This window comes from Chrysemys picta, chromosome 6 (assembly GCF_011386835.1).
Source record: "Chrysemys picta bellii isolate R12L10 chromosome 6, ASM1138683v2, whole genome shotgun sequence".
NCBI lineage: Eukaryota > Metazoa > Chordata > Testudines > Emydidae > Chrysemys > Chrysemys picta.
The window spans coordinates 130,256,364-130,269,689 of NC_088796.1; the positions used below are offsets into that span (position 1 = coordinate 130,256,364).

At 45.7% G+C, this 13,326-nt stretch overlaps 1 protein-coding gene across 6 annotated transcripts in view; it reads left to right on the plus strand.

The window, feature by feature from the left end:
- Positions 1-13,326, plus strand: part of FSD1L (fibronectin type III and SPRY domain containing 1 like) — a 60,706-nt gene that overhangs the window by 41,729 nt on the left and 5,651 nt on the right. For 4 of the 6 annotated variants that reach the window (XM_005283464.4, XM_042861052.2, XM_042861054.2 and 1 more), the window contains 3 exons: positions 8,887-8,987; positions 10,358-10,609; positions 11,819-11,907. In XM_005283464.4, coding sequence (XP_005283521.2) covers positions 8,887-8,987; positions 10,358-10,609; positions 11,819-11,907 — 442 coding nt within the window. The remainder of the gene's footprint in view (positions 1-8,886; positions 8,988-10,357; positions 10,610-11,818; positions 11,908-13,326) is intronic. The other 2 variants (XM_005283465.5, XM_005283466.4) reach the window with 1 other exon arrangement.

Consider the following 13,326-nt stretch of genomic DNA (forward strand, 5'->3'; position numbering starts at 1 on the left):
GCACTCACCCGAGTTCCGGTATCTTCCAAAGGCAAGCCGGCGATGGTTGGACTGTCGGCCCATAGACCAGCATCTCCATGCCGTTCCGAGTCCCAGCACCACTCCAGGTACTGGTCTGACTCACGGCACCGGTTAGACTCGCGGCACTAGTCTCGCAGCCCCGACCCTTGGAGCCGCTCCCGCTCGGTCATGGTCAACTGCTGGAAAACAGGCATCTGGTCCCACTCGAGGTCTGGATCCTGCGAAGGGACCTCGCGGCACCGTACAGACCGCCGCCGCACGGAACACCGATCCCAGAGTCGACTGTTGCCTCGGCACCGGTCCACGGCCCATTACCGCTCCCCTTCGCGGCACCGATCATCTGAGCAGCGCTACTTCCCAGCACGGCGCTGGTCACTCGATCGGCACTGTTCCCCAGCACGATCAGCTTCCTGGCGGCGGTCACCCCATGATCCATGGCTACCAAGGGGCTCTGTGCCCCCCTACTACACTTACGCAGTACCCCTCCTTGGCCATCGCGATCTCAATCCCCTTCTGGGAGATCGGGAAGAGCTTCGGGGGGCTTTGGACATTCCCTGGTAAGGCCCGGGAAGCCTGGGGCAGAACCCCCCAGTGACCACTTGGCAGCCTCAGTGGCAATTTTGGACCCCCAGGGCATACTACCAAGCACAAGGTGCCCCCCTAGGGGCGCAGCCGTTGCCGCTTTTGAACACCTGTCCTCTTGAGGCATCCCTCAGCCGTCCTCCTCCGGACTCGGACCTACCCGAGCAGTCAGCACCCATGGTAGAGACTACCTGATGTTCCTATAAGACCAGCACCTAGCCTTTGGATCCCTTAAGGTCCACCTTGCGGCCATTTCTGTGTTCCACCCAGGCGCGGCGGGGCGTTCGGTGTTTGCACACCCGGTCGTGTGGCTTTTTTTTTTTTTTTCAAAGGCCTGGAGAAAATCCATCCTCCAATGAAGCCACCAGTGCCTGCATGGGACCTCAACTTGGTCCTCTCCTGCCTTATGGGCCCTCCTTTAGAGCCACTGGCCACCTGTTCTCTTCCTCTCTCTCTCTCTCTCTCTCTCTCTCTCTCTCTCTCTCTCTCTCTCTCTCCTGGAAGGTTGCCTTCCTAGTGGCCATCACTTCCGCTCAACGGGTCTCCGAACTACGCTCTCACCTGTGAGCCGCCCTATACCATCTTTCATAAAGTCCAACTAAGACCTCACCCGGCCTTCCTACCAAAAGTGGTGTCTCGCTTCCATGTGAGCCAGGATATCTTTCTACCGGTTTTCTACCCAAAACCGCATGCTGACATACGTAAATGCCTCCATTCTCTCGACGTTAGAAGGGCACTCACCTTCTATACAGACCGGACAAAGCCCTTTCGTAAAACAACCCAGTTGTTTGTTGCCATTGCGGAGCGGATGAAAGGCGCCCTGGTTTCCTCTCAATGAATATCTTCGTGGATCACCGGGTGCATTCGTGCTTGCTATAATCTGGCAAACGTCCCCCCACCTGCTGTTACAGCTCACTCCACAAGAGCTCAGGCATCATCCGCTACCTTTCTGGCACACATTCCTCTTCAGGAAATCTGCAGGGCTGCCACATGGGCCTCGGTTCATACCTTCATGTCCCACTGTGCCATCGTCCAGCACTCTCGGGATGATGCAGCCTTTGGTAAAGCGATCCTTCAATCTGCGGTTCCTTGACTCCGACCCCCACCTCCGAGGTAAGGCTTGGGAGTCACCTAACTGGAATTGATATGAGCAATCACTCGAAGAAGAAAAAACGGTTACTTACCTTTCTGTAACTGTTGTTTTTTGAGATGTGTTGCTCATATCTATTCCATTCCCCCCCACCTTACTCTGTGGGAGTAGCCGGCAAGAAGGAACTGAAGGGCGGTCAGGCCGGCAGGGGCTTATATGGATCGCCATATCGGCGCCACTCCAGGGGGCTCCCCAGCTGGCCCAACAGGTAGCTACTAGGGTAAAAGTTTCTGACATCTGTGAGCGCGGCGCACGCACACCTAACTGGAATAGATATGAGCAACACATCTCGAACAACAGTTACAGAAAGGTAAGTAACCGTTTTTTTCCCGTACCGTGATGACTGACTGATCCAGGGCTCTATTGGAGGCGCAAGTCGGATTCATCATTGCAACCTTTGATGAACTGGGCCTTCTCCTGAACGTGGAGAAGTCAATTCTGTTCCCTCTTCGGAGGATAGTTCATAGGGGCAGTGCTGGACTCGACCCAGGCCAGGGCGTACCTACCGGAAACAGGGTTCCAGGCCACAGGCAGCATCATTCGGCATCTCAGGCAGTTTCCCAACACCACAGCACGGAATTGCCTAAGACTCCTAGGACACATGGCCGCATGCACTTACGTGGTGCAACATGCCAGGCTCAGGGTAGTGACTCTGCCTCACCTGGTCCTTGACTCCCTCCTGTGGTAGCTCAATCCACAGATGGTATGTGCAGGGATCCACTTCGCCAGCCCCCAGGCACCTCTCTTGTTGATGACTAATGCATCAGACTTGGGCTAGGGAGCACATTTAGGAGACCTCAGGACACAAGGCCTCTAGTCTCAGGCAGAACTGGCTCTCCACATCAATGTCAGAGAGCTGAGAGCAGTGCGCCTGGCATATCAGACTTTCGGATCCCCCTAACAGGGAAATGTGTATCAGTTATGATAGACAACACCCCGGCAATATTTTATATCAACAAACAGAGCGGTGCACACTCCTCTCCCTGGAACAGGAAGCCCTGTGAGACTTCTGGGTAGAGCATTTGATACACCTGCAAGCATCGTACCTCCTTGGGGTACAGAACAAGTTGGCAGACTACCTCATCAGATCATTCCACAGCCACGAGTGGTCCCTACACCCAGATGTTGCAAACTCCATCTTCCAATGGTGGGGCTTTCCCTGGATAGACCTCTTTGCCACGCAACTCAACAGGAAGTGTCAGTAATTCTGCGCCTTACGGAACCACAGTCCGGGCTCTGTAGTGGACACGTTCCTCTTCGCATGGGGAGACCATCTCCTATACGAGTTCCCACCCATTCCGCTCGTTCACAAGTTACTCCTCAAGATACGGAGGGAACAAGCTTTGGTAATATTGATAGCGTTGGCTGGGTCAGGCTGGAGCTGGTACACATTCCTCCTGGACATGTCTATGGAAGCCCCAGTCACCTTGCTCTTCCCAGACTTAACTCAGGACCATGGCCGCCTTCAGCACCCGAACCTCTAGTTGCTGCACTCACGGCATGGAAGCTTCATTGCTGAACCCAGTGGCGCTTGCCTGCTTGGATGGGGTTAGACAAGTCCTCCTTGGCAGTAGGAAATCCTCTACCAGGGCTACCTACCTTGTCAAGTGGAAGAGCTTTTCAGTCTGGGCGGCACAGCATCATTTATCTCCGACGCTTGCCACTATACCGCTTATGTTGGACTACCTCCTTCGTCTCAAGCAGCAGGGCCTATCCATGTCGTCAATAAGGGTTCACCTGGTTACCATTTCAGCCTTCCATCCAGGTACATACAGCAGGTCGGTCTTTGCCAACTGTATGATCAGTCATTTTCTGAAAAGTCTAGAGACTATATCCACAGGTCAGGCATCTGATCCCAGGTTGGGAACTCAACCTGGTCCTTTCTAGACTGATGTGTCCACCCTTTGAACCATTGGCGAGGTGCTCCCTGCGCGCGCTCTCTCTCTCACTCACTCACTCACTCACTCACGGTGGCGTTTCTGGTAGTGATAACAGCCAGGAGGGTGTCTAAGCTCAAGGCCTTAATATCGGAGCCCTCTTACGCTGTGTCCTATAAGGACAAGGTGCCACTCAGGCTGCACCTGGCTTTGCTCCCAAAGGTTGTCTCCAAATTTCACATCAACCAGGACATATTCCTTCCAGTATTCTATCCTAAGCCACACTGGAGCAATAGGGAGCAGAGTCTTTACTCATTGGATGTCCACAGAGCACTAGCTTTTTACATTGAGAGAACAAAGCCATTCCAAAAATCCATTCAACTAGTCATGGCTTTGGCAGACAGAATGAAAAGTCTTCCTGTCTCTTCTCAACAGATTTTGTCATGGATCACATCCTGCATGCGTGAGTGCTATAATTTTGGTAGGGGTGGCTGCCCATCCGATTATTGTGCACTCCACCAGGGCACAGGCCTCTACAACAGCATTCCCGGCTCACGTTCCTAACCCAGGAAATATGCAGAGCGGTGACATGGCCCTCAATTTGTATTTTCGTTGCACATTATGCGATCACCCAGCAAGCCAGAGATGATGCAGGCTTTGGTAGTGTGCTGCTCCAATCAGTAGACCACTCCAACCCTGCCTCCAGAACTTAGGCTTGGGAGTCATCTGATTAGAATGGACATGAACAAGCACTCGAAGAAGAAACAGTTACTCACCTTCTTGTAACTGTTCTTCGAGATGTGGTGGTCATGTCCATTCCAATACCCACCCTCCTACCCCGCTGTCGGAATAGGAAGGAACTGAGGGGGGATCGGGTTGGCAGGGCCCTATATTGGGTGCCATGAAGGCACGACTCCAGGGGGCGCCCAGGCTGACTCTACAGATTCTGCTAGGGGGAAAATCTTCTGGCTGTTGTGTATGCAGCACACGCACACCTGATTGGAATGGGCAAGAGCAACAGTTATGAGCAGGTGAATCACTGTTTTTCTCTATTCAGTACATTGTCCCTCATGCTTGAACCCTTAATGCCTTCAGCCCCGAAATGATATGCCATACCTATAGTTTGCTACCTATTAGATGCGATAGAGTAAACCATGAGTTAGCATGTATAGATTCTTACCCCTCTCTCTTCTTTTTTCCCCCACCCCTCTGAGGCTACTGGGCATCTTTAGAGACTGAATACTAGACTACATTAATTAGTGGTCTGAATTGCATGGCTATCCTGATGATCAGACTTACCAGTACTTCCAATCAGGCACACCTGTATAGTTGTTTTTTTCTTTTTCTTTTACACCAATACTTTTTTCCTTTTTTAAAGGCAATGAACTTTTTACAATTGGAGTTGGCTGAAATGTTTCATCTGAAACTTTTTTTGGTGAAAAATGAAGATGTGGGTTGACCAAATCACTTTACGAATTTGTAAAATGGTTTTGCTGAATTGTTTCAGTGAAATCCTAAATTCCAAAAAAATTTAACCAATTCACTTTTAGACTTTCAGAAGTTTTACTTTTATTCAAAACAACTTTAGTTTTGAAATTTTCCTTAATCATACAATCATAGACTATCAGGGTTGGAAGGGACCTCAGGAGGTCATCTAGTCCCACCCCCTGCTCAAAGCAGGACCAATCTCCAGACAGATTTTTCACCCTAGTTCCCTAAATGGCCCCCTCAAGGATTGAACTCACAACCGTGGGTTTAGCAGGCCAATGCTCAAACCACTGTATCTCACCCTCCCCATACTTCTCATCATGCATACATGTTATAAACTTAACTGCCTGGTAGGTCAGCAGCAGTAAAATCTATCCAAAACCGCTCCTGAGATGAGTGTATTGCCCTTAACGTTTAGTTTCAGGAAGCATACCAAAGAGTAACTTCTTTTTCTGCTGCTGCTGCTTCTAGAGATGACCACTGCTTGTTCCATTATTTCTTGGATTTCTGTGCACTGCTCCCTTCATGGACATAAGATGTTCAACGCATAGAAAAATTCTAGCCAACTCTCTTGATATTTTTCTCTGCGAAAGGAGCCAGTCACTCTGCCCAGTCTAGCTTGTAAGGCAGGCTCCATTCCAGGAGAAGCTATTAGACAGGCTTTCTGGTTCTTAGTGCTGGTGGCTTGGGAGAAGCTACTGCCCCACCTTCTGTTCTGGACCGTCTTTCCAAGACTGCATTAGAATAAAATTTGAAGAAGGCCCAGTAGCAAGTGATACGCTAACAAACTTGTGCCCATTTTATCCCAGACTTACTCCTCTGATTGCTAGTTTTTGTGAAAAGGACAGTGTAATTGTTTAAAAATACACTACCCTATTTACTCATCTTTCTCCAAGGTAGTAAAAGTTACTGTGTGAACTGTTAAAGGCTGTTGGAGTCAAGTGGAGAAGGTGAAACCATTGGATGCAATGGTCATTTACAGACTCTTTCCCCCCCCCCCCCCTTGCAAAATGTCTGCTTTTAGTATGCTACCTTTTTTGTCAAGTGATGAGTCTCTAAATGACCATGTCACTTTCTGCATACCTGGCTGGAAATTCATCTGAAAGGAAAATCTAAGGTCTTGCTTCTGATAGAAAACAGAAGCGGATGGCTTCTCAGCAGTGGCGTACATGGAGCAGGATGGAATGTTGCAGTGGATATTGTTTTCCCCTCTGAAAATGTGCTTTAATTCTTGGCTTTGCTGTTTTTCATGCTTTCACTTATTTCCTTTTCTTTCGGTAAGTAAACTGCTACTTTTTTATTCCTGTTTATCATAAGCCTTAATGTTTCATTCGGCTTGCTTTGAAACTGTTACATGCTGCTTTTAAAGTACTGTTATCCTATTTTATACCCTCTTCTTGCAGTATTGTAGCCATGTTGGTCTCAGGATATTAGAGGGACAAGGCTGGTGAGATAATATTTTTATTGGACCAACTTCTGTTGGTGAAAGACAGGCCTGAAGAGGTCTGTAGCTCAAAAACTTCTCTTTCACCAATAGAAGTAGGTCCAATAAAAGACTATCCCACCCACCTTGTTCCTCTTTTTGCAAGCAGTTTAGGAGCTGCTATGACATCCTACAATCTGGCAAATTAAAGTCTGCTTCTTAAGGTGTATCTAAACTATAATCAGGTCAGGAGACATGACCAAGTATTTTAGCACAATTTGAGAACACTTCTAATCTGTCTTGCAAAATGCTGTAATTGGTCTCTGAACAGCTAAATGCTGGAACCTTGACTATAGGCCTGCACTTGAGAAACAGTATTCCATCCCGCTGAGATTACACAGTGACGTTACAGTTACAAAGGATGTTATCTTTTCAATATAGATTAGAAATAATTCCCAGGGTAAAAATTTGAAGCTTTTAAAGCCCCTCCCCCCGCCGCCCCCTTCTCCCCGTACTGGCACCTCTGATTCCTATGTTTCATCAAGGAGTATCAGATGTGAAACAGCAGGGAGATATTTAAAAAGACAACTCACAGTTCCTCCTACACAAGCATTCAGGTCTTGAGCAGTCCAGGCGAACAATGCACGTTACAATAAAGCTTAAATTTGTTCTTCATAATAACTTTAATTTTTAAAAACAGCAAAAAATATCCACCTCCCTTTCCATTTCTTATAAGGAGTCTTGAAGTTTAAATCTCCTCAGTATGATAGAAATGCTTGCTTTGATCTGCTTAGCTCTTGGAAGCCCCCAAGGCTCCAGGCTGCTATCCCCGTGCTGTCCGGGATCCCTACGGAGAGCTCTGTCCGCCATTAGGGAATTTTTTTTCCGAGAGCCCCCTGTAACATTTGGTGAACCTCCCCCCTCTCCTCCCCCGGGGTTCACAAACCCCAGTTTGGGAACCACTGCTTTAGGTGGAGATAACCTCAAATGCTCTGTCTGGGCCTAAATTATTAGAGTTGTTGTGGTGTGGGGCTTACCTAAAGAACAGTAAAATGTTTAGTCTAACTAAATTCTTTCTAAAATATTGGTTCCCACCCAACTGATTCCTTCAGTAAAGAGGGATAAAAAGCTGTAAACCAAAACACAATTTGACCCTGCCCTGTTCTTTCCGGAGAACTTTCTTCTTTTGAAGTCTGATTAGAGAACATAGGCCTCCCTTGGTCTTACCTGAAAAATGCCCTATGAAGACACCTTTTTTTTTAAAAGGTTCTATTTCATAGGACTGCTGAGTACTTTCTCACTACAAGTCTGAGGGGTACATTTGTTAATATATTTAACAACCTTTAGAGGCTTCTCCAATGTGGTAACAAGAAGTAGACCATATCTACTCCCTTGCATTTTTTTGGTCTGATCATCATTCTTGAGTGGAAGAACGTTGCTTTATAAATAGTTGGTTTAAATGCATTAAAAGAATTTATTGAGCTGCTGAATCTCAGCTAGCTTTTTCCACCTGTCATCTATTGAAATTCAGCACACCAACTTGTATCTAGTATTTACAGAAATACTAGCATCAGGCCCATTACGTTGTATAGTAAAATGCTTTTTTAGATCTTTAATATCTCCTTTAAAATATTCTCTTCAGTGTTACTGTAGCATTGTTTGCCTCTTGGATTCTTAAACTTCTCTAAATATATAATAAAGTGCCCATAGGATTTATCAATGGGGGTATAGACCTGCTACTTTTTTCTGCAAACAACTTTAAAAAGTGCAGTGACATTCCAGGCTGTGTTGTGATGAAAGTCAACACTTTGTCTCATGCTTCACTATACACCTGAATATCAATAAAAAGTGACGTGCCATGTTGATTAGTTACTTACAAATTTTGATGTTGGAAAATGGCAATCAAAACTTTCTAGGTTTCTACAAGAAATTGGGGAAAACTTATTTACCTCTTGCATATAATTTGAATGACAAATGACTCAATTAAATTCTAAATTTTGATTTTATTCTTCTCTCATTCACTTGTTCAGCTGCTCCTGGCTTTCCTCTTCACTACCTCATTTTCATTAAATCTTTTTTTGTTTGCTTTTCATTTTCTTTCCTCTCAGTCAGCCCTTCTTGTGCATGATCACTAGCTCATTTCTATATAGAAGAGTTTATAGTGCAGCTAATGGCTGGTCCAGCATGCCACTTGAAATTGTAACACAAGCACTTAACACTTCAGGCATGACTCACATAAACTAATCTGTATCCTGCAAGAGAAATAAAACTTCCTGTCAATTATTTGACTGGTCTATAAACGTCCCCATACTGGCGTGCAAATTATTTTGTTTCTTGTTTTATAGAAGTGGCACACCATCTCCAAAGAGGACTTCTGTTAGTTCGAGGTCTCCATCGATAAGGGGCAGCAGAGATCGCTTTACTGGTGAATCATACACCGTGTTGGGTAGGGTGAATGTTTTGCTTTAATGCTTACTTAGTGTTGAGCAAGGGTAGATACAGTAACTCCTCACTTAACGTAGTTATGTTCCTGAAAAATGCAACTTTAAGTGAAACAATGTTAAACAAATCCAGTTTTCCCATAAGATTTAATGTAAATGCAGGGGGTTAGGTTCTAAGGAAAACTTTTTTGGGGCAGACAAAAGGCATTATATACTGTACAGTACTGTATTGTGGTGGGGAGGTGCCCCTGGCTTACCTCAGGGGCTCAGGGCTGGGGGTGCAGGGTCTGGGATGGAGTTAAGGTGTGGGAGGGCGCTCAGGGTGGGGATGCGGGAGGAGGCTGGGGCAGGCTGGAGGGGCAACTTCTGTTTGGTGAAGGGAATGTGCAGGTGGTTCTGTGCAGCACGGCACCGCCCCCATGGCCGTGATTCTGGGAGCTGCCCCCCCTCCTCCCCGCAGGCAGGGCCACCTGGAACGCAGGGGCTGCAGGGCCCTGGCCTGCAGCTCTAAAGCCCCTTTCGGAATGCGGCCCTGCGAGCATGGGCCGGAGGACTCAGGAGGAGCAGGAGCAGGGGCAGCCGCGCAGCCAGCGGCCGGAGAGAAGCGGTGCTTTCCCCTTCAAAGCCGGCTGGAGAGAAGCGCAGGGAGGGGGAGGAGGCGGAGAAGAGGAACTCGTGCAATGCTCCCTTGTAAAGTCAGCCAAACGACGTTATAAGGGAGCATTGCACAACTTTAAACAAGTATGTTCCCTAACGGAGCAGCAACATAACTTCGAAACAACGTTAAGCGGGAGGACAGTAAGTGAGGAGTTACTGTAGATCTGGGTTTCCATCAGGAGAGAATTTGTAGCTTGTAATCCCAAGGTTTTTCTGACAATGACTTCCCAGTCTGAGCCCAGGCTGGGGGATCTGTACTCTAGATTCTCCTTTTTAGATCTGTGCAGAGGTCCTTGTGCTCATTCAGGGACTGAAGATACTTATGTATGCAGGAAATTCTAGCATTTGAGAAGTAGTCTTTTATTGTAAGGTTATCCAAAAGATAGCTAAAATACTTCTGCTTAATGACATTTTCTAATGTGCCAACTGTGATAGCATCAAGGGGCACTTTTTTTGTTAAATACAGCATTCTGTTAAATTACCTGTCTTCGGTAGAGAGCAGAAAAAGCCTCTCTGTTCCACCTTAACTGAATGTGATGAATATACACAAGGTTTCTAATAGTCTTAAATTTATGGGATTTTGGTCTGTTTCCACAAGGCTCACTGTCTACAACATCTAAGTCTTTACCTAGCAATTATTTCTTGAGTATGCTTCATTGTTTTGCCCAGTGGGAAGTCTATAAAACCAAAAAAACCCTACATCTGTGATCTGTTACAGGAGACACTGCTATTGAAAGTGGACAGCACTACTGGGAGGTGAGAGCCCAGAAGGACTGCAAATCCTACAGTGTGGGAGTAGCGTATAAAAATCTGGGAAAATTTGATCAACTGGGAAAGACTAACACAAGCTGGTGTATCCATGTCAACAACTGGCTACAAACCACCTTTGCTGCAAAGCACAATAATAAAGCCAAAGCCCTAGATATGACTGTTCCGGACAGAATAGGAGTGTACTGTGACTTTGATGGAGGTAACTTTATATTATTGTGGACTTCATAGATTGAAATTTAGTAATGGCTGGGTACTACCAAATTGCAAAAGTATGTAATACTGTAAATGTTGTGGAAATACATTAGGATTCAACCTAGGAGCAACACTAATCTGCCTTTTCATGGTGAGGAGGGAGACCATATTGAGAGAGACGTGAAGGTACTGTACATAACTGTCAAATTACTTGGCTCCATTTGAAAACCAGAGTTATGAACACTGGACATTTTTCTGTATCTCAGATTTTAAAAAGTCTGGATATAATGTGTGAGGGGAGACTTCTGAAAAATGGTGAAAACATTCAGCAAATATGGAACTAAGAAATAGACATACACCTTGTCCTACCCCTCACAACTTACTTGATGATAAATAAGTAGTTGAAGGGTTATGAACAGAAAAGCAGTGGTTTAATGGTAATATGTTGTAAATCACTGTTTGTCTTCCAGTAGTTGTCCCATTTTCAGATACCCTGATGAACTTGGATTAACCAAAAGATGACTTTAGCTATTTCTCAAATGGAAAGAGGAATAAAATAAAACTTTTTTAAAATACTGTCTAGACAACAAGTACTATGGAAACTGCCACTAGAGTAAAACTAAACGTAGAGGTTACCTGGGCTTTCTCTTTCGTTGCAAGTTCTGTGAACTGACTTGCATTGCCTTCTCAGCCCTTACTTTGCAATGCTGCCACAGATATTTTGGACAGCTGCTGTTCTTAGATCTGTACTGTACTCTTTGGCCACTCACAGGTGGTGGTGACCTTTTCTATGCAATAAGGTAACCAGGCTAACACACAGCTCTGTAAAGAGGGTAGTATTTGATTGTTTGCTGAAATAAGGAAGTGGACTATATGGCACTAGTTGAAATTCCTTTAACTTCATAAGAGATGGCTTTTTGATCAAGTACCAACTTATCGAAGCAACTCCTGACAATAGCAGGTATAAGAACTTATGAACTACACATATAAAACCCATATCATACTGCTCCAAATTCCAGGAATGAAGAGTAACACATTTCTTGCTGACATTTGCAGTATGCTGACTGCCTGAGTGGTACCTGTCACTTTGTATCCTCTTCTGGGGCTCTGGTCCTTCATTGTTCAGACCAGTTTTGGATTTATATCTTCTTATGTGTGTATATATATATATGAAACTTGATGTTAGCAATTTTTAAAACCTGCTTTTCTCTTTCAGGTCAGCTCTCATTTTATAATGCAAGTTCAAAGCAATTGTTATACACCTTCAAAACAAAATTTACCCAACCACTACTACCAGGTTTCATGGTCAGTACCCAATTAACTTTACTTGTATTTTTAGCACTGATACGTTTTGACCTCTGTTTTGGTTGCCTAACACTTGGCATATGGGATTCTTGTGAGCATTTTCTTTGAGAAGCTCTCCTCTTTTGTTTGTGGTAGCCCTTCGTTGTGCAGCAGGGGAAATCTGTTAAGTTTATATCTCAACAAAAGCTTAAAAATCACCGTTTCCCTTCTTGCCTGCCAAAATAACCCAGCATGCTAGGTATCTAGTTTGGGCAGCAGAGCACACTTCTAGGAGCTGGCAGAGTAGCAGTAGTGGGAGAGGAGACCGGCTGAGCATCCCTGAGTAGTAGTGGGAGAGGAGACAGGCTGGGGGAACCACATAGGGCAGCAGTTCCAACTCGCATCATGTAAAGGGACACAGCTGGACTTGTCTGGGCTTCCCACATCAAGCACCTGGACTTTGGTCAACCCTTCCTCTGGGATTCCTACCTCTTGAGCTACAGGACAGGGTTGCTATCTGTGATGCAATATTGAAGATTCAAACCCTGCTCAGAATGTGTTGTGGGATTTTGTGGGGGGCTAGGAAGGGGAGTTAGTTGCACACTAACATTTGTTCACTCCTTTTTATTTATATTTATATTTATATTTATATTTATATATATATATATATATTTTTTTTTTTTTTAAAAGAAGGGCATTACAAAAACATTTAGGTTGCAGTCAAACACTCAAGGTAAGAAATAACAGAAGTGAGGTTGCACAGGCATCCTTAAATTCTTCCCCTTCATATCCTAATGCATATGCACAGTCTCTCAATATATACCTCTACCCTGATATAATGCGGTCCTTGGGAGCCAAAAAAAATCTCACCACGTTCTGTCCAGAGGTACGATCAGGTACGATGTACGGGCAAGAGCGGTTCGGCATGCCAGACTGGACCAGCTTCCCCAGTGGTGATTTAAAGGGCCCAGTGCTCCAGCTGCTACAGGGAGCCCCGGGCCCTTTAAATCACTGCCCAAGCCCAGCTGCTGGGGCTCCAGCAGCGGGGCTCGGGTGGTGTTTTAAAGGGCCCAGGGCTCCCCGCTGCTTTACCATGTTATATCACGGTAGAGGTGTATTATCCCTTTTTCTTTTAGGGCCTCTGCATTATTCAGTACACAGGGTAGATGCACAAAGGGGCAAAATTAAGATCGCATGGGCAACCTTTTTATTAGTGCTCATCCACTTTGTGTCAAGGTCATTAATGAAAATGTTAAATAAGATTGGTCCCAAAACAGATCCCTGAAGAACATTGCTAGTAACCTTCCCCCAGTCTGACAGGTCACCTTTCTGTATCACCTGTTGTCATGATTCTTTAACCTGTTCCATACCCACCTTTCAATTATCGTATCAATCCCCATCTTCTCCCACATGAAACTCTCTGTCAAATACCTTATTGAA